The 20,173-nt window shown below is 42.5% G+C and overlaps 3 protein-coding genes across 4 annotated transcripts in view; 1 reads left to right on the top strand and 2 right to left on the bottom strand.

The window, feature by feature from the left end:
- The first annotated feature begins 2,469 nt into the window (after nt 1–2,469).
- On the top strand, nt 2,470–5,248 carry agr2 (anterior gradient 2). Of its 2 annotated transcripts, none has more exons than XM_055877455.1 (8): nt 2,470–2,546; nt 3,003–3,139; nt 3,417–3,480; nt 3,675–3,727; nt 4,098–4,174; nt 4,374–4,437; nt 4,593–4,676; nt 4,934–5,248. In XM_055877455.1, exons 2-8 carry the CDS (start codon nt 3,016–3,018, stop codon nt 4,981–4,983), a joined length of 516 nt encoding a protein of 171 aa, XP_055733430.1. In that variant the 5' UTR covers nt 2,470–2,546; nt 3,003–3,015; the 3' UTR covers nt 4,984–5,248. The 2 variants fall into 2 exon arrangements, with proteins under 2 accessions (XP_055733430.1, XP_055733432.1); XM_055877457.1 differs by having other exon boundaries at nt 2,487–2,546; nt 3,007–3,139.
- Nucleotides 5,249–5,775: 527 nt separating this feature from the next.
- On the bottom strand, nt 5,776–11,739 carry tspan13b (tetraspanin 13b). Its single transcript, XM_055876929.1, has 6 exons — nt 11,439–11,739; nt 10,319–10,486; nt 9,448–9,528; nt 8,889–9,002; nt 8,294–8,404; nt 5,776–8,027 (listed from the first exon to the last, which is right to left on the bottom strand). Exons 1-6 carry the CDS (start codon nt 11,499–11,501, stop codon nt 7,953–7,955), a joined length of 612 nt encoding a protein of 203 aa, XP_055732904.1. The 5' UTR covers nt 11,502–11,739; the 3' UTR covers nt 5,776–7,952.
- Nucleotides 11,740–12,694: 955 nt separating this feature from the next.
- Nucleotides 12,695–20,173, bottom strand: part of LOC129820086 (eIF5-mimic protein 1-like) — a 20,079-nt gene continuing 12,600 nt past the window's right edge. The window contains exons 5-12 of the mRNA XM_055876926.1: nt 16,769–16,834; nt 16,459–16,594; nt 16,258–16,367; nt 15,812–15,982; nt 15,470–15,616; nt 15,170–15,308; nt 13,521–13,643; nt 12,695–13,302 (exon numbers count right to left, since the gene is read on the bottom strand). Of these exons, the coding sequence (XP_055732901.1) occupies nt 13,274–13,302; nt 13,521–13,643; nt 15,170–15,308; nt 15,470–15,616; nt 15,812–15,982; nt 16,258–16,367; nt 16,459–16,594; nt 16,769–16,834 (921 nt within the window). The 3' untranslated portion in view covers nt 12,695–13,273. The remainder of the gene's footprint in view (nt 13,303–13,520; nt 13,644–15,169; nt 15,309–15,469; nt 15,617–15,811; nt 15,983–16,257; nt 16,368–16,458; nt 16,595–16,768; nt 16,835–20,173) is intronic.

Below are 20,173 nucleotides of genomic sequence, written 5' to 3'. Positions count from 1 at the left end.
ACGAACAAACTAACATGGTCCAAACACACCAAGACAGTCGTGAAGAGGGCACGACAAAACCTATTCCCCCTCAGGAGACTGAAAAGATTTGGCATGGGTCAACAGATCCTCAAAAGTAATCTGCACATTTTATCACTCAGGTGTTAATTGCTAAATTGTCATTATTTTGCCACTGCGGCCTATTTATTGCCTTACCTCTCTAATCTTACTACATTTGCACACACTGTATATAGATTTTTCTATTGTGTTATTGACTGTACTTTTGTTCATCCCATGTGTAACTCTGTGCTGTTGTTTTTGTCGCACTGCTTTGCTTAATCTTGGCCAGGTCGCAGTTGTAAATGAGAACTTCTAAACTGGCCTACCTGGTTAAATTATGGTGAAATAAAAAATTAAACAACGCCCTGGATTATTGACCTCTGCCTGACCTGGCCCTGAGACTGCCTGCCGTTCTGTACCTTTTGACTCTGATCTGCATTACTGACCTCTGCCTGCCCTGGCCCTGAGACTGCCTGCCGTTCTGTACCTTTTGACTCTGATCTGGATTCCTGACCTCTGCCTGCCCTGGCCCTGAGACTGCCTGCCGTTCTGTATCTTTTGACTCTGATCTGGATTCCTGACCTCTGCCTGCCCTGGCCCTGAGACTGCCTGCCGTTCTGTACCTTTTGACTCTGATCTGCATTACTGACCTCTGCCTGCCCTGGCCCTGAGACTGCCTGCCGTTCTGTACCTTTTGACTCTGATCTGGATTACTGACCTCTGCCTGCCCTGGCCCTGAGACTGCCTGCCGTTCTGTACCTTTTGACTCTGATCTGCATTACTGACCTCTGCCTGCCCTGGCCCTGAGACTGCCTGCCGTTCTGTACCTTTTGACTCTGATCTGGATTCCTGACCTCTGCCTGCCCTGGCCCTGAGACTGCCTGCCGTTCTGTACCTTTTGACTCTGATCTGCATTACTGACCTCTGCCTGCCCTGGCCCTGAGACTGCCTACCGTTCTGTACCTTTTGACTCTGATCTGGATTACTGACCTCTGCCCTGGCCCTGACCCTGAGACTGCCTGCCGTTCTGTACCTTTTGACTCTGATCTGGATTACTGACCTCTGCCTGCCCTGGCCCTGAGACTGCCTGCTGTTCTGTACCCTTTGACTCTGATCTGGATTACTGACCTCTGCCTGCCCTTGACCTGTCGTTTTGCCAGCCCCTGTTCTAGTAATACACTTTCATTACTTCAACACTGTCTGCATCTGGGTCTTCCCTAAAACGTGATAAGAACATCATGTTGGTGCACAATGACCATAGCATCCCTTTACATCACTACAAACAGTTGATCCAATATTACACTAAAAGTATAAACACCAAAGGGGGAGTTCACACATTCACTCTTTCTGTGCTTGTTTTTGATGCCCTAAACTGTCATCACTTGACATTGACTACAATTAGTTTAGAAAATGTGTCTAAAACATATTCTTAAACACTCCACACCAACTCATATTACAATATAATCCCATTCTGAATGATGTCTCGGCACAATAAGAGGTTCCACTGTGGCCTAAATCCATGTTTGCATGATGGTGTTTACAACAAGATGCAAATGTGGATTTATGGGACAGTAGACATTTTTTTCACAATTTGAGCAGAGACATCATTCAAAATGGGATTCGGATGTAATCAGATTCATATTACGACCAATTTTTTTTCCCCACTGTCCCATAAATCCATATGTGCATCATTCAAACATGGATTTATGGCACAGCAGAACATCTTTGAAAAATAAAATTGTGCAGAGACATCATTCAGAATGGGATTGTGATGTAATATGAGTGTTTTAGAATGTTTTCTAATATGCTTTAGACACATTTTCATATTTTCCTAATGCATTATAGTTATAACAAAATGTGACAGCCAATTTTTTCTAACGAAACCTAATGGTTTGGGGGATCAACTAAAAGCACAGAATGAGTGAAAATAAGGCCACGTAAAACCTATTAAATGTTTTTGTTTACTTTAGGAAAGTTAATTTATTGAGAATGATGTCAATCTCACGGATCTGACCTGAACCAATCATGAACTGACTAGTAGCCCCGATATCAGATTCCTCGATTTAATGCTGACTTGTCCTTGGATCTGAGCCAACTATTATGATTCAACAGTTCCGTTACACATTCTTTGTGTAAAACTCCAAGAAAACGTACATAACAACACTATCATATCCAACGTAGGGCAAACATTTTAACCAGGCTTAATATGTCTTTAAAAGCCTGTGTCCGATAGCGATGGAAGGGAGAGAAAGTGAAAGTTCTAGAATCCATTACGCTGCCTACCTCCACAGTAGACACACATTCAATCAGAGCTGCTTACCTCCACAGTAGACACACATTCAATCAGAGCTGTGGGAGGAGAGAGGGAGAGGTGAGGGTTGGTGGGAGGGGTCAGCATGAGAGCTTAGGGCCGGTGTATAAGAGCAGGTCCAGGTGAGAGAGAAGGGACACAGCAGAACGAGGAGCTGCAGAACACAGGAGACACACAAAGGTGCCACAGAGAACAGGTAGGAAATGGATCTCTCCCTCCACCACAATGGAAGCCTTATTCTCTAACCACATATCTCTCTTCACCATCCCTCATCCCTCCATCTGATCCTTTGCCTGGTAAATGTGCCTTGAAATGCTGTGAACTTTTTCAGTCTTTCAGTCTTCAACAACTTGAACAAATCTGAATAGATGTGCAATTATTTGTAATTCTGCATGGCACTTCTTCATATTGTTTTCCCTCAGCTATACTGTTGAGTTATAATAGTATGCAAATAGAAGTAGACTATCTGTACAGTTTTGTGGCAGGCATGTGTTATCTGGGCCCATATTCACAATGATTCAGAATAGGAGTGCTGATATAGGATCACTTTTGACTTATAGATTATAATGATTATAATGATATGGGCAGTGGGGACCTGATCCTAGATCACTCCTACCTACTGAGATGCTTATTGAACTCTGTTTCCTTCCAGAAAGGTGGTAATCATGATCCGAGGTCTGCTGTCGGTGTTGTTGGTCCTGGTGGCCATAGCCGTGTCTTCATCTCTGGCTAAGCCTGAGAAGAACATCGCCAAGAGGGGGAAGAGGATCCCTCAGACTCTCTCCAGAGGTAACACTCTCCCCTTACTATTTCCAAAACCTATTACAGTGTATAGTGTTGTTAATGAATGAATTCATGAGTACACATTTTCCTTTTCCTCATTCTCAAAGCTCTGTAAGATCAGTGTGGTTGGAGATATCTAATGAAAAGAGCTGACATGCGATTCCTTATTCTACATGACAGTAGAGGCATGTCTGTTCTAAACAATATATCTCTACCTGAATGTTCTTTAATGTTGTACTGAAACTGTTGCACTGACACTGTTCTTCCTGACTGTCTCCTATAGGCTGGGGTGATCAGCTAATCTGGGCTCAGACCTATGAGGAGGCTCTGTATTGGGCCAGGGCACAGTGAGTGCACAAACTTTTATGGCTACACACAAAATGGCACCCTACTTTTTATGAATTTCAAAATAGGGAATAAGGTGTTATTTCACATTGATGTAACAGATCTAGATGGCTGACAAATACACTTCAAAAACAAATACATTTCAAGGATTTATATTCCATTTTATTCTGTAACCAGAACTAATTTGTCTCCATAGGAACAAGCCTCTGATGGTCATCTTCCACCTGGAGGACTGTCCTCACAGTGCATGTAAGACCCTGACCTTTAACCTCTAACCCCTGACCTATAGCAAATAAACTGCCACTCTGTTGCACCTTCCTGAACAGACCACAGGTCAATGTCCCTCCCTTGGCTTTTATGAGTATTATTTGCGTCCTGGTATTCTCCCAAATCGTGATGCATCATTCAGTTGTATTAGATGCCAGGACTTGTTTAAACAACCATTATCAAACTCGTAGTAGAACAAACATGGCTCTGTTTGCCAAGGTGGTAGGTATACACCTCTTACATCCTGCTGCCATGTATGGGAGAGGACAATAAAACAATTATGGAGATCTCTTAAGTTAAGTCAATGTAACACTTTTCATATCGTCTTTCATGATGTCTTCCATGAATCCAGCCATGAAGAAGGTCTTCGCTGAAGACAAGGACATCCAGAAGGTGGCTGATGAAGACTTGATCGTCCTCAATCTGGTGGTGAGTTGTAAATGAAGTCTTTGGAAAACATTGTCAGAATCAATACCTAGATGACTTCTCAATTGATCTATTAGATTTGATGATTATATGTTTTGATTTATATGAGTATTTTAGGGCACTGTTATTTATTTTTTGTTGACCTGACTTTTAGTATTAAGAAGCAAATCATTGATATGTGTTTCTTTCCCTGTGTTGTCAGTATGAAACCACAGACAAGCATCTTTCCCCTGATGGCCAGTACGTCCCTAGAATCATCTTTGTCGGTGAGTGAAAATGCCAAGTTTTCCCAGCAGCATTACATGAGAAGGAATGTCATTATTTTGTTTATGATGGCATCAAACAAAAGCAACAGATTTTAATCAATAGTTATCTCTCCCTCCCCCCCTCTCTCTCTTTCTCTTAATCGCTCTCTCCTCAGATCCCTCTATGACAGTGAGAGCTGACATCACAGGGCGCTACTCCAACCGTATGTACGCCTATGAGCCTTCTGACATCAAACTCTGTGAGTACAACTTGATCTTATCTCCCTTTTGACTGTTTGATTGCATACTAATGGTTTACATACTTTTAATAAATCTGTATTTAATAGATTGTAAATATTTAAGCATTTATACACATGTATACGTTTTTATTAATGTAAGGTATTACTAAGTGTATTCAGATTGTTTTATAATTAATTCAGAGATTAGAAAATGTTGCCTTTGTGAGAAACAACCTGCTCCTGAGTGACCTACTCTTCATTTTCCCTTCTCCCTGTAGTACTGAGCAACATGCAGAAGGCCAAGAAGCTGCTGAAGACTGAGTTGTAAGCACTGACTCATGTGACCCCATGACCTTTGGCCTGTGACTTCAGAGGTTCTCCGAACATTCTCTGAACGTTCTCTGGAGCCTAGGAGTCAGCCAGTGGCATACTGTCACCATGTAAACCTAAGCACTGGAAAGAACTAGTCTTCACTTTCACAAAACGCAATTCCATTTTTTAAATTCTGTTATTTTTCCTGAACTTCTCTGTCTTTGTAATGTATTGCTGTACATCTGAGATGTCTTTTTATTAAATATAGTGCAATTATGAAATGATTTGTGTCTCATTGGAAAATGTAATTCAGTCCTTTCACCCTTCATGACAATGACTCAGGTTAAAAGGGCTATTGAAATAAAAATGCAGTGGGTGTGCATGAATCCATGTGTTTGTGTATGAATCCGTGTGTTTGTGTAGCTAGGGAGTGAGCGCTGACATCCTGGTTACATCCTGAATGGGCGGGGCCAGTGAGGGAATGACACACCCACACATTATTCTTAGTAATGTCATGTAGTACTATAATATTGTAATGAATAAGTTCATGGGAATCTAATATAACATTTAGCAAATAAAAGCATTATTTTGTCATTCCACTTCTGTAGAGATTTTAGAGTTTCTTGGAAAGGGTTAGGCTACTGCTGTGGCATTCAATGTCATTGAATGCCACTGGTTTCTATGGAAACAGAGCCCAACAAACCAAGTGAACTTTCAGGAAAAAAATTCTAATAGGTCAACTTGACTGGGCATTGGTGGGAATGGAGTTACTCATTGTTGAAATGAAAACCAAAGAGCAGAAACAGTGTATGAAATATATATTTTTTTACTTTTCTATTTTTATTGAGATTTCTTGTACAAAGGTATGTTGTAGTTCACAGAACCACCAGTGCGGTGGAAGCAGCAGTACACACTAGTAGAGGAGACATGCAAGGCACAAGCCAAGGTAACTGATACAACAGCACACAACAGACATACGAGCACGCGCACCTATGTACACGCATACACAATCAACTGTCAGGCTTTGTAACACTATCAGCAGAACAAAGCGCATCTCTTCTTTCACATGTCAGTCAGTCTTCCCAAGCATTTCATACTGATGATATTCAGACGGCATGAGCAATTGACTCTTAAAGGGATACTTTAGGAGTTTGGCAATGAGGCCTTCTATCTACTTCCCCAGAGTCAGATGAATTCATGGATACCCTTTTTATGTGTCTGCGTGCAGTTTGAAGGAAGTTGCTAACTAGCGCTAGCGCAATGACTGGAAGTCTATGGGTATCTGCTAGCATGCTAGTAGATACCCAAAGACTTCTAGTCGTTGCGCTAATGCTAGTTAGCAATGGCTCACAAAACAACCTCTAACTTCCTTCATAATGGACACAGAGACATAAAACCGTATCCACGTATTCATTTGAGTCTGGGGAAGTAGATAACAGGCATCATTGCCAACATTCAGAACACAAAAAAAATGCAAATGCTGTGTAACATAATGACTTAAAGTAAAGGCAACAACAAGCTGCTTAAATATTTGTAGTTATGTAGTTACAGCATACAATTGTCAACAGCACCCTAGTCCTTCAGTTATTGAGTGTATCAAATGTACAAATATTCTATGACATCTTCAGTCGTCATGCGCACAAAATAATGCTAACTGTTCTTCATCATGTCAGCTACCATCTGTAATACAGGTGTCATTCAGTAGTCACAACATCACAGTTCGCATGCTTTAATACAGGTCTGAGCATACTGAACGCTTGCCCATCAAGGGTGTATCAAATATCAAATGTGTTATCTGAAAATGTTAATTTCTTGAGATTTGTCACCAGATGCAAAGCCTGAGCCTCTGTATATGAGAGGATAGACACGGAGTGTACAAAACATTAAGGACACCTGCTCTTTCCATGACAAAGACTGACCAGGTGAATCCAGGTGAAAGCTTTGATCCGTTATTGAGGTCACTTGTTAAATACACTTCAATCAGTGTAGATGATGGGTACAGAAGGGTTTTTAAGCCTTGAAACAATTGAGACATTGAGGGTGAATTTGCAAGACAAAAGATTGATGTGCCTTCCTTTGAACAGGTATGGTAGCAGGTGCCAGGCGCACTGATTTGTGTCAAGAACTGTAACACTGCTGGGTTTTTCATGTTCAACACTTTCCCTTGTGTATCAAGAATCGTCCACCACCCAAAGGGCATCCAGCTAACTTGACACAACTGTGAGAAGCATTGAAGTCAACATGGACCAGCATCCCTGTGGAACGCTTTCGACACCTTGTAGAGTCCATGCCCTGACGAATTGAGGCTGTTCTGAGGACAAAAGGGGGATGGGTTGCAACTCAATATTAGGAAGGTGTTCTTAATGTTTTGTACACTCAGTGTATACAGGATACGGTTCTGATCAGGAGTGGTTTAAGGTGTCCTATTAGGGTAATAGGCTCATGCAGCATCTTTAATATACAGCAGGGTTGTGTTCATTAGGGCACACCACGGAAAACATTTTGCAACAGAAAGTGTAAAGGAGCGTTTCCTATTTGACAAGTGAAGCTAGATACTCTTGTCTCTGTCAGTTTTCTTCCGTTTGGTGCTTAATGAACATGACCCAGTTATTTTCCAGACACACACCACATTCTGGAAAAACAATCACTTCATGTAACACCACACAAAGGGCTGCCGCTTTGCACAGCTGGTGAAAACACACACAAGTCACTCGCTTATTTACAAACACAGCCCCTAAAACAGGCGGCTAGCCCTCCTCCACCTGGAAATCTACTTGGTGTGCAGGCTTTACTCCGGCCCTGCTTTAACTAACACAACTGATTCCGCTGAACAAGGCTCTGATGAGCAGCTAATTTGTTTAGAATCAGTTGTTTTAGTGTTACAGTTAGAGTAGGGCTGAAGCAAAAGCCTGCACAACCAGTAGCTCTCCAGGAGGAAAGTTGGCCATTCCAAGAGTGGGGTACAAAGCCAGCAGTTGCCAACGGTTACAGGAAGGCACTGGGATTCGCTCGAGGGTCCTTCTGGTTCCTGTACCGGTACGTTAGCCACACCCCCAGGATCTGAAGGAGGACGAATAAAACATTCATAGGTCAAAATAACAAGCATTACTGGGCCCAGTTTTATGCTACTGACCTACAAATAGATCACATACTGTATATAGCTACATTTTCATTACCTATTAGATTTCATGAACTGCACCTCAAAATAGGCTAGTTTACTGTAAAGAAAAAAGCACTATTTTAAAACACTATGTAAGTTAAATTGATTGATTGCTTGATTGATACAGCAGAACATTCCCCTGACTGTATAAACAGGGCAATCTCACCTCAGTGAAGCTGAAGAAGAGGCCTATCCCGCCCACGAAGCGCAGCACCTCTTCTGCATGCTCCTGGATCTGCTCAGCACACGGTGAACAGGAGTGGTTGGGGAAACAGGCCTGTAGAGGGACACAGAAACACCACACAGACGGACCAGTTAGTTAGGAAAACTGCTTCACAACCACAATACTGAATATACAGCAACTAATATCATCAGAAACTGTATGCGTAAAAACTTGTTCTTTCATTGTAATTATACATCTTGGCATGCACAAACAGAGCTTGGGACATGTGAAGGAGAGGTCATATGTAACAGTATAACTTTACGTCGTCCCCTCGCCCCGACACGGGCGCGAACCAGGGACCCTCTGCACACATCAACAACGGTCGCCCACGAAGCACGGTCGTTACCCATCGCTCCACAAAGGCCGCGGCCCTTGCAGAGCAAGGTGCAACCCTACTTAATGTCTCAGAGCAAGTGACGTAACTGATTGAAATGCTCCTAGCGCGTACCCGCTAACTAGCTAGCCATTTCACATCCGTTACACATAGACAACAGACAGTAGATTCAGTGCAACAGAGGGTTCACTTGGTAATCCTTACAGCATCGCAGGTTCCGTTGTTGTCTACGTAGTAGAAGCCACAGCAGTTGAGACTCTTCTCCACATCTCTCTGGGTGGTGTACGAGTTGTTCCATCCCACCTCCAACAGGTGTTCCTAAAACAGGGGTACAACAGCAGGCACTGACCACCATAGATGCAGTTATATCTGTGTGTATGAGTGTATTACAATGCCTGTTTGCACAGGACCAGACATCTCTAAGGTAGTCAGCTGTTCTAGAACCAGATGGAGGTCAGTCTGAATAAAATAGTGATCTACTTCTAAAAATATACTCCATACTGCATGGAACCAGAACACACCACAGTGCAGAACACTAAGAAGCCTGAGAAGAGAGATGGGAGGTCCTCTAGCTCTAAGATTTTGCCACAAAATGCAGCTCACATCCTTATAGACACACTGTATCATGATTCAGGAGTACAGCTTGTCTTGTATCCATCTAGTATTTCATCACAAGGTTTGTGGGTTTTGTCTGAAAAGTTGGTTTTGTTCCTCTAGCACCTAGCAGAAGGTTGTTGTGATTGACAGCAGTTTGTGTTCCTACCTGCTGATCCTTGTTGATGGCCAGACAGGCGCTGGAGACAGAGAACTGGACGATGAACACCATGAAGAGGATGATCATATACTGGGCTCCACTGTCAAGGAATAACACTCCAATACACACATTCTCAACACAGAGCTTTTGTAGTTTTGAAACCAGTTGGTCACACTTCCAAAGGTAGAGGTTAATTATTTTCAACAGTCAATGGGCTCCAACTGTTTTATTTCTCTATCCTTCTATATTAGTAATATGGAATATTCTAGAGTGAAATACACTATTAACAACTGTGTAATATTGTAATAAGGTAATGTAATAATATAATAATACTGCAATAACGTAATGTAATAATATAATAATAATACTGTAATAATGACAAAGACAGAAGCAGGGGTCAGGGGTCAGCAGTATCTATGCAGGCTGACTACAATGTGTAATACCATACTGGACCTGGTCTCATAGATATTATTGCGTGTGCATGCCATGCATGAATGGAAAACGTGCAGGAATTTCCCCACAACATACAGAAGGGTAAGAGAACAGCACAACCTGGAGAACAGGTCATGGATAAACGACAAGGGGCTATGAGTCCTATTGAAATAAAGCACAATGGGTGAAGCACGGCGTCTAGAGGGATGTCTCATTCAGACAATCTGCGGAAGCTATTTGAAAAGCTTCATTGAAACTTCAGTTCTCTTGGATTTAACACAGAGCCTACCCAAGGCCTCAATCTACTGTACTTGAAAACCAACCTCAAACCTATACTCAACCATAATTCAAATTCTAGACCCCAAATATGCTTGGGTCTAGGGTCAAGTCTGTCGTCAGGTCAAGTCTGCTGTCAGGTCAAGTCTGCCTTGGTGGAAGGTTAGGATACGAAGAAGAGTAGGACCTGGTGGTGCTTCACGGCCCCGATGAGGCCGACCAACGCCACCAAGAACAGGAACACCCCCACTCCGATGACTCCGCCCACCACCTGGAAGCTGGACACCAGGCCGAACCACTTCCCCCATGCAGCAATGCCGATCATCAGCAGACTCACCATCTAGAAATGGAGGGAAGGATGGACAGACAGTGAAAAATAGATAGGCATTGCACAGACGCAGACAGACAGCCAAGACCCTAAGCAATAGATCTCTTTGCGTCATTATATGAAGTATGAACTCTCCACAGTCAAACATGGTCTGTGTGTGTGTGAGAGAGAGACAGAGAGAAAGAGGGAGAGAGTGGATGTTGACCACAAATCAGATAGGCTTATATAATAAAACAAAGTGAGTGATGTGATTTCAATGGTACAACCGGTCAGGAGGACATTGAAGCGCACACAGGCTACACCTCAGACTACACGCTTTTAGAGGCAGAAGAAGCGACAGTCAAAAGCAGAACATCATTTTCCACCATGACAGCATTTATTTGCCCGCAAACGTATATTCATCTTAAATCTAGGTCACCACTGTGGTCTGTTTTGATGCCACCATCACTCCTGTATTTCTCAGACTGCAAAACATTGGAGGCCCTATGTTGAGGATTTGGACAGGAATGCTATGGAGTCTACAGACACACTATGGCCTATACGTTGTTTTCAGTAACGATCACTTGATAAGATATATCAGGAATGGTTTGAGTTGAGCAAAGAAAGGATTGGAAAGTGTCAGGACTCAGGAGAGATAGGAAATGAACAGGAAAGAATATAGGCTATTCTAAATATTCAGTAGCCTAAACACTGAATATAAATTATAATATTTTGACTTGTCGAGGTTGCCTTCGGCAAACTGGAGATTCCAGACAGCGGCTCAGTTTGAATAATTAATAACATGGGAGCCTGGTCTGACCCAATGTATTGTTTACAATAGGCTGCACGGCAAAAATGTTTCTTACACACCCGTACAGACCGCATAAAAAGCAGCATATAGTCAGTCTACCCGACCCAAAAACCAAAACCTGTTACAGTGGAATAATAATGCTCCATATGGTAAATTCTTGAACCGTATACTCACAACATAGAGGATATTGAGCGCACAGAGGGAGTGCTTGGAGCAGGTGAATCCGGCGCAGCCCATCCTGGCGATTTTTTGGAATAGTCTAAACGAATAATAAGATAAAGTAATTCCTTGTAAAAACAAAATGAAAAAACCCTTAACGGTTACGAATTTCACCACTACAAAGTCTGGTCGCGAGATGACATGCCTAGAATGGATGTTGCTATGGAGCTTCCACTGTAAGCTGATTGGTTAAAGGAGAACGTTTGTCATTGATATGCAAATAATTGCGGAGAGATGTGGTGGCGGCGCGTTTCAGATCGTTCTGACCGCCAGACAGCTCCAGCAGGTGCAGGTTGAGTATGCGTTCCAGATAAATAGCCTACACAAACATTACAAGATCATTGTATCATATTGATGAGGACACATGATACACTATATCCAAATATCCTTATGAGAACTGGAGCTGGCTAATTAGTTGAGGTTACCATTGCATGTGCATGTAAGACCAGCATCATATTACTGCCATAGGCAGGCCTAGTTCATGAATAATTAAGCATCCTCTGTGGGTCAGTGAAGCCCTGCATGGCTGGGACACCTAAACCTAGACAGACAGGAAAACGACAGGTTGGGGTAGGGGAGACCCAGAGATCCTCAAATGAAAAACGCATACGCAGGAACAAACACACAATATCTATGTCAGTGAAAGCTGTTCAGGCATTCATTTGACCTAAATGCACCAATTAATTAACTGACAACCCCAAAGAGTGTGGACTCTCAGTCCCTGGATTGAAAAGGAAAAACATTCTGAAATCAGGTTATGGCTCTAGTGAATATTAGAGGCAACATACTGCTCTGAGAAACATAGACCTAGTATGGCACTGATGTAATTCTTTATCTACAGTGGAGGTCCCTGTTGCTCATTAACTCCCTAGATGTTGTGTCTAAAATGGCAACCTCTTCCCCATGGGCCCTGGTCAAAAGTAGTACACTAACTAGGGAATGGACAGAGGTCACAATAGTGTCAATGGCATTCCTTTACCTGGCCTGTTCAGGTGCATGAAGGTTAAGTTACACAATGACTGAGTGAACTTCACCTCTCATCTCCTCCCAATAATAGAATTCACAGTCATCCACTTTCTCGTTCAGCTCTGAGTACCTAACTAATCAGTTTGTTAAAACCAACTTCCTTGGCCTCTATCAGACACATGAACAGAACCCAGATTTACTAACCTACTGATTTAAGATCACAATACAGAAACAAAACAAGCGAATACATATAAAAACACTTTATTAATAAAAAGATAAAAGCATTGCCAAGTTGCATACAAAGTTGAGTATCCTCTAAACAAGTATGACAATCTACTGCAGATTGAGGTCTAGACTTCCTCGCTATGCCTGAACAACGTTAGTGAAGGGAGTCTGCTCTGACTGATGTGATCAACCTGTATTAAAGGCCCAATCTTTAATTTAAAATATCAGAGATATTGAAGTTGATGAAGTTGAGTTGGGCGGTCCGGGGGTTTATTGCTGGGGGTTGTGCTTTGATTGCCTGGAGCAGGAGGTTGAGTCTGACCCCTGGTCGGTTAGACATTATGGATAGGCGCGTTCCAGGTCGTCTTTATTGCAGTAATGTTGCACACATTCTCATACTTCTCACAATGCCTTATCTTGAATGTCTCAGGAACCCCACTAATATAATAAAGTATGGCAAATCTTCTAAAATAGGTAGCATGAATGCTTTAAAGACAACCTGAAACATGTACTACGCAACATGGGGACTGACTGACATACAGGCCACAGGATGCAGCAGACTTCAGAGTTACAGACAAACTCCTTGCTGGGTCAGTCTTCTAGTCCTCCTCTCCCTCAGACTCAGACTCTAAAGGGGAAAATAAACAAGGAGATATAACTAAACAGCTCCTCTTACTGGTGAAAACAGGAATTACAGTTTAGAGCACATTACAGCCCAACAGGAAGCCTATTGAATGTTAATAGTCCAGTTTCGTTGATTCAACAATAATTCTCTGAAAATGCAATGGTTTTCTATTCAGTTATTGATTAGGTTACCTGTAACCTTTATTTAAATATAAACGTTACCTTCTTCTGCATTTTGCAGCCACTCAACAAACTTCTTCATCTGCTCGACAAAGACACCTTTCCCTTTGGTGGTGTGAGTGTCTTTGTACCACCTCAGAACGGCCTCCTCACTCAAAACGTCAGCTGGGTGGAGACGAGACAGAACAGGAACAATTAGCATAGCACCACAAGGAGAAGTTAGTGCATTAAAAATAAACTGAAATATCACATTTACATAAGTATTCAGACCCTTTACTCAGTACTTTGTTGAAGCAACCTTTGGCAGCGATTACAGCCTCGAGTCTTCTTGGGTGTGACGCTACAATCTTGGCACACCTATATTTGGGGAGTTTCTACTATTCCTCTCTGCAGATCCTCTCAAGCTCTGTCAGGTTGGATGGGGAGTGTTGCTGCACAGCTATTTTCAGGTCTCTCCAGAGATGTTAGATTGGGTTCAAGTCCGGACTCTGGCTGGGACACAAGGACATTCAGAGACTTGTCCCAAAGCCACTCCTGCGTTGTCTTGGCTGTGTGCTTAGGGTCGTTGTCCTGTTGGAAGGTGAACCTTCGCCCCAGTCTAAGGTCCTGAGCACTCTGAAGTAGGTTTTCATCAAGGATCTCTGTACTTTCCATCCTAACTAGTCTCCCAGTCCCTGTCGTTGAAAAACATCCCCACAGCATGATGCCGCCACCACCATGCTTTACCGTAGGGATGGTTCCAGGTTTCCTCCGGACACTTGGCATTCAGGCCAAAGAGTTAAATGTTGGTTTCATCAGCCCAGAGAATCTTGTTTCAAATTCCAAGCGGGCTGTCATGTGCCTTTTACAGAGGGTTGCTTCCGCCTGTCCACTCAATCATGAAAACCTAATTGGTGGAGTGCCGCAGAGATGGGAGAATTTTCCAGAAGGACAACCATCTCCACAGAGGAACTCTAAAGCTCTGCCAGAGTGACTATTGGGTTCTTGGTCACCTCCCTGACCAAGGCACTTCTCCCCCGATTGCTCAGTGTGGCCGGGCGGCCAGCTCTAGGAAGAGTCTTGGTGGTTCCAAACTTCTTCCATTAAAGAATGATGGAGGCCACTGTTCTTTGGGACCTTCAACGCCGCAGAAATGTTTTGGTTCCCATCCCCAGAATTATGCCGACACTCCTGTCTCGGAGCTCTACGAACAATTCCTTTGACCTCATGGCTTGGTTTTTGCTCTGACATGCATTGTCAACTGTGGGACTTTATATAGACAGGTGTGTGCCTTTCCAAATCAAGTCCAATCAATTGAATATATCACAGGTCGACTCCAATCAAGTTGTAGAAACATTTCAAGGATGATTAATGGAAACAGGATGCACCTGAACTCAATTTCGAGTGTCCTAGTAAAGGGTCTGAATACATTTTATTTTATTTTATTCTACATTTGCAAAAATTTCTAAAAACCTGTTTTCACTGTCATTATGGGGTATTGTGTGTAGATTGATGAACAAAATCCAATTAATCCATTTTAGAATAAGGGTGTAACAAAATCTGAATGCGCTCTGTGATATTGAAATTTCAGTTTACTTCCTAAATTGAAATGCAATTGACTGCAACCTGACTACTAAGACAAATGAAAGAGACCCTTTATTTTTCTACAGAGACATTGTGTGAAACAGTGTTCTGTATAAGATAACGCTGACCTTTGTAGAAGAGAACCACTATCTTGGAGAATGACTTCATGAAGTGGATATGGTCATAGCAGTACTCCTGGATCCTCAGTAGCAGCACCAGCTCTGACTGACCCTGGGTGCTGAACGCTGCTAGCAGGGGGGCATAATGCTGTAAGGGAGAGGATACACACCCCATAAACAAAGTCATTCATTCATGGTTGATGTTAGTGTTCGAGGTGTTTAAGAGCCTCCAGCGACCAGCTCTCATGTTGCTATAGAGTGGTTAGGTTAGGAGTGATGTTATTAATGGTTGATGTTATGACAACATACTTTAAGGTGTTTGAGGGCTTGCTCGGTGACCAACTCCTCCTTCTTGTTCCACTCCACAGCATTCATGAGAATGTTCCACAGCAGACCAATCACAGCTTGCTCCTGGAGAGCACTCCTTTTCATCTCCTCCTTCACGTACACCACCATCTAGAACCACAGAATAATAACTCTTTACTGTCCATTATCTTGTGGAGAATGGAATGGATTATTTTTGCTTATATAACCCAACCCAGAGATAAACACACTCCAAGGAGGGGTTGGAAACACAGGGTGGTGCGCAATGCAGCTATATTGGTGCTTGTTCAAGAGTACAACGGCAGGACATGGCATCTGGTACTGTACCTCTCGTATGGGGCAGTCCTGAGAGAGGCGCTCCTGTAGTTCTTTCTGCAGCTCCTTGCGTGTTCCCTGAGACTGCTGCACACGCATGAAGTCTGAAAGCTCCTTCAGCCCCGCCTCATTGAAGTACTTGGAGAAATGCTCCACGTTCTGCTTGCTGGCAGGAAACAGCTCCTAGAGAAACAACAAGTCTAGGCTCAAACAACTTCCATTGATCTTCAACCCTAAAAATTGACACAACAGCTCCCTCTTGTGGCTGAAATAGAATAGGAGCACAATAAAAGAGGCTCTCTAACATCTAGGCCAGTGGTTCCCAAACTTTTCCATTTCGGGGACTACCAAATCACTGTCAAACGCTCTTGTGGACCACCATTCGCAAAGTCTCCGAATTCTTTTAACATCAGGTTGGAAATTACTGCTCTCGGATAACTGCCTAAAGGGTTTCTTACCAGGAGTTTCTTATCCAGGTTAGCCTTCCTCAGGGCTGAGGTGACTGCATTGGCATCTTTCTCAGATATCCATGCCTTGAACATCTTCACCGCAAAGGATGCAGAGATACCTGCAAGATACCAAGAATAAGAGAATTTGGAAGAAAACCAGCGCTATCAATATATGCCTCAAGAAATCAAACCCCTCCTACACACACTCACCTTCCTTGACAACATTGTCGCTGAAGAGGCTGGTGAGGATGGGCGGGGGCAGAGTGCCATTAGCCAATAGGATACCAGTCAACATAGCCAGTTTGGTTTGCTCTGATTCACTGAATGCCTTCAGGAACAGCAAAAGCTACACACGATAAAATCAATTAATCAATCGAGACAATTATGTAAACTAAAGACAATAGGATACAAAACGTCTAAACACCTTAAGATATGACATCTCCACAAGTACTTAGGAGAATGAAAAACTGAAGTAGATCAGTTAGGGACTTCACACGAGTATTTCCTATGAATAGTTTACCTTTTTGATTTCCTCCTCAAAGGCATTCTGCAGGTACTTGTACCTCCTGATAAGCTTGTTAAAAACCTAGAGAAACACAAAGATGCACAGAGGGACATGAGATTTAGTCACAGACCGGGGGCTGGGAGGGAGACAGCGAGAGAGAGAGGACAGCAACACAATTAGACCCAACAAATCATGAGAAAACAAAAAAGATAATTACTTGACAAATTGGAAAGAATTAACAAAAAGACAGAGCAAACTAGAATGCTATTTGGCCCTAAACAGAGAGAACACAGTGGCAGAATACCTGACCACTGTGACTGACCCAAACTTAAGAAAAACGTTGACTATGTACCGACTCCATGAGCATAGCCTTGCTATTGAGAAAGGCCACCGTAGGCAGACCTGGCTCTCAAGAGAAGACAAGTTATGTGCACATTGCCCACAAAATGAGGTGGAAACTGAGCTGCACTTCCTAACCTCCTGCCAAATGTATGACCATAGAGACACATATTTCCCTCAGATTACACAGATCCACAAAGAAATCAAAACAAGCCCAATTTTGATAAACTCCCATATCTATTGGGTGAAATACCACAGTGTGCCATCACAGCAGCAAGATTTGTGACCTGTTGCTACAAGAAAAGGACAACCAGTGAAGAACAAACACCACTGTAAATACAACCCATATTTATGTTTATTTATTCACTTTTGTACTTTAACTATTTGCACATTGTTACAACACTGCATATAGTATGACAATATGACATTTGAAATGTCTTTATTCTTTTGGAACTTATGTGAGCGTAATGTTTAATGTACATTTTTATTTATTTCACTTCACTTGCTTTGGCAATGTTAACATATGTTCCCCATGCTAATAAAGCCCTTGAATTGAGAGAGAAAGAAAGACAGCGGGCGGGCGAGAGAGAGACGGCGGGGGATGGCGAGCGCCGGCACGAGAGCGAGACGGCGGGGGATGGCGAGCGAGGGGACGAGCGCCGGAGCGAGAGAGTGAGACGGCGGGGAATGGCGACCGAGGGGGCGAGCGCCGGCGGGGGATGGCGAGCGAGACGGCGGGGGATGGCGAGCGCCGGCACGAGAGCGAGACGGCGGGGGATGGCGAGCGAGGGGACGAGCGCCGGAGCGAGAGAGAGCGGGCGAGAGAGCGAGAGGAAGGGCAGGCCGGGCGAGAGAGAGAGCGGGCGAGAGCGAGCGAGCGAGAGAGAGGGCGAGAAACTCTGAAACAGTATAAACAAACACTGAAGAAAGAAATGGAATTATACCAACAAGACACTTGATGAAATTGAAAACGCAATTGACCAAAATCAGTTCTGGGACATTTGGAACAATTTAAGCACAACAAAGCCACAAGAATTAGCCATACAAGGTGTAGGAATTTGGAAAACTTATTATGATAATCTATACAAAAACATCCCAAGAAAAGACTTACAACAGAACCAATTAGAAATTAAAGAAAAATTGAACATCCTTGAATCAGTCATTAAAAACACCCAAAATCCATTAGATTATCCAATAACCCAACATTAACTAAATGAAAAGCTCAAATCTATTAAATCAAAGAAGGCTTGTGGTCTAGACAACATCAGAAATGAAATGCTGAAAAACAGCACACCTGAGGGGCAAAATGCTGTGCTTAAATTGTTTAACGTGGTTTTAACTTCTGGCTGCTTCCCTGATGTCTGGGACCAGGGGCTCATCTCCCCTATCCACAAAAGTGGACAAATCAGACCCCATTAATTACAGGGATATTTGCGTAAACAGTAACTTGGGAAAGGTTTTCTGTAGCATTTTGAATTCAAGAATTCAAACCTTTCTTCAAGAAAAAAATGTAATAACTAAATGTCAAATTGTCTTTCTCCCTAACCATCGCACTACTGACCATATATACACCTTACACACACTAATTAATAAACACGTCCACCAAAAAAAAAGAGAGCAAAATCTTTGCTTGCTTTATTGACTTTGAAAAAGCATTTGATTCTATTTGGCACGAAGGGCTATTCTACAAAATTCTCCAAAGTGGGCTTGGTGGTAAGGTGTATGACTTAATAAAATGTATGTACACAGAAAACACGTGTGCAATAAAAATCAAAAACCAAAGAACAGAATTATTTTCACAATGTCGAGGTGTGAGACAAGGCTGCAGTTTGAGTCCAAAACTTTTCAACATTTATATCAATGAATTAGTAGACATGTTGGACCATTCTCCAGCCCCAGGACTCACACTATTTGACACAAGAGGTAAATACCTGCTATATGCTGATGACTTGGTACTTCTATCACCAACCAAAGAAGGTCTTCAACAGAACATTAATATTCTAGAGCAATATTTCCAAAATTGGGCCCTTGCAGTAAATTTCCAAAAAACGAAAATCATGATTTCCCCCCCAAAAAACAGATGTCAGAAACACAAATATAAATTCACCCTGAACAACTCCATAATTGAACACACTACAAATTACACCTACCTTAGTCTGACCGTATCTGCATCGGGAAACTTTAATATGGCAGTGAATGCACTCAAAGAAAAAGCCCGCAGAGCATTGTTTGCAATAAAAATGAAATTATTCAAAATACACATCCCAATTAGAATTTGGACCAAAATATTTGGCAGTGTAATCCTACCAATAGCTCTTTACGGAAGTGAGGTTTGGGGGCCACTCAATAAACTGGACTTTAAAATGTGGGACAAACATCCAATTGAAGCCTTACATGCAGAATTCTGTCGGAAAATCCTACAAGTCCAGAGAAATACACCAACTAATGCATGTAGGGCAGAATTGGGCCGCTTTCCAGTAATAATGAAAATACAGAAAAGATCATAAACATTTTGGCTACATCTAAATTCAAGTCCAAATTCAAGTCTGCAATTTAAAGCACTTCAAACCCAAGAGCTGAGCCCAGAAACGAGCCCTCTCAGTCAGCTAGTGTTGGACCTAACCAACCAAGCTGACACCAGCACTGCTTCAAAAGAAAGAATTCCAATAAATAAAATCATGAACCAATCAAAGGACTCATATATACAACAATGGAAAAACGAAACAAAATCCCAAAGCCGACTAAATTGCTATCTGACCCTAAACAGAGAATATGAATTGGCTGATTATCTCTACTCTGTCAGAGATACGAAGCAGAGACGGATCCTTACCAAGTACAGGCTGAGTGAGCACCGATTGGCAATAGAAACCGGCAGACATAAAAAGACATGGATACCCAAAGAGGAGGGTGTATGTGGTCACTGCCTGACAGGGGAGGTAGAAACAGAGATGCACTTTCTCCTTTACTGTGATAAATATTCCTCACCAAGAGATTCATTATTCACAGAAATTACTACATTTATTCCAAATTTTAACTTATTAAACCCAGAGGAAAAACTAAAAATACTCATGGGCGAAGGAG

This window comes from Salvelinus fontinalis, chromosome 22, assembly GCF_029448725.1.
Source record: "Salvelinus fontinalis isolate EN_2023a chromosome 22, ASM2944872v1, whole genome shotgun sequence".
Taxonomy (NCBI): domain Eukaryota; kingdom Metazoa; phylum Chordata; class Actinopteri; order Salmoniformes; family Salmonidae; genus Salvelinus; species Salvelinus fontinalis.
Note: the sequence above shows the minus strand (reverse complement) of the source record. Positions and strands in the feature narration are given on the sequence as shown.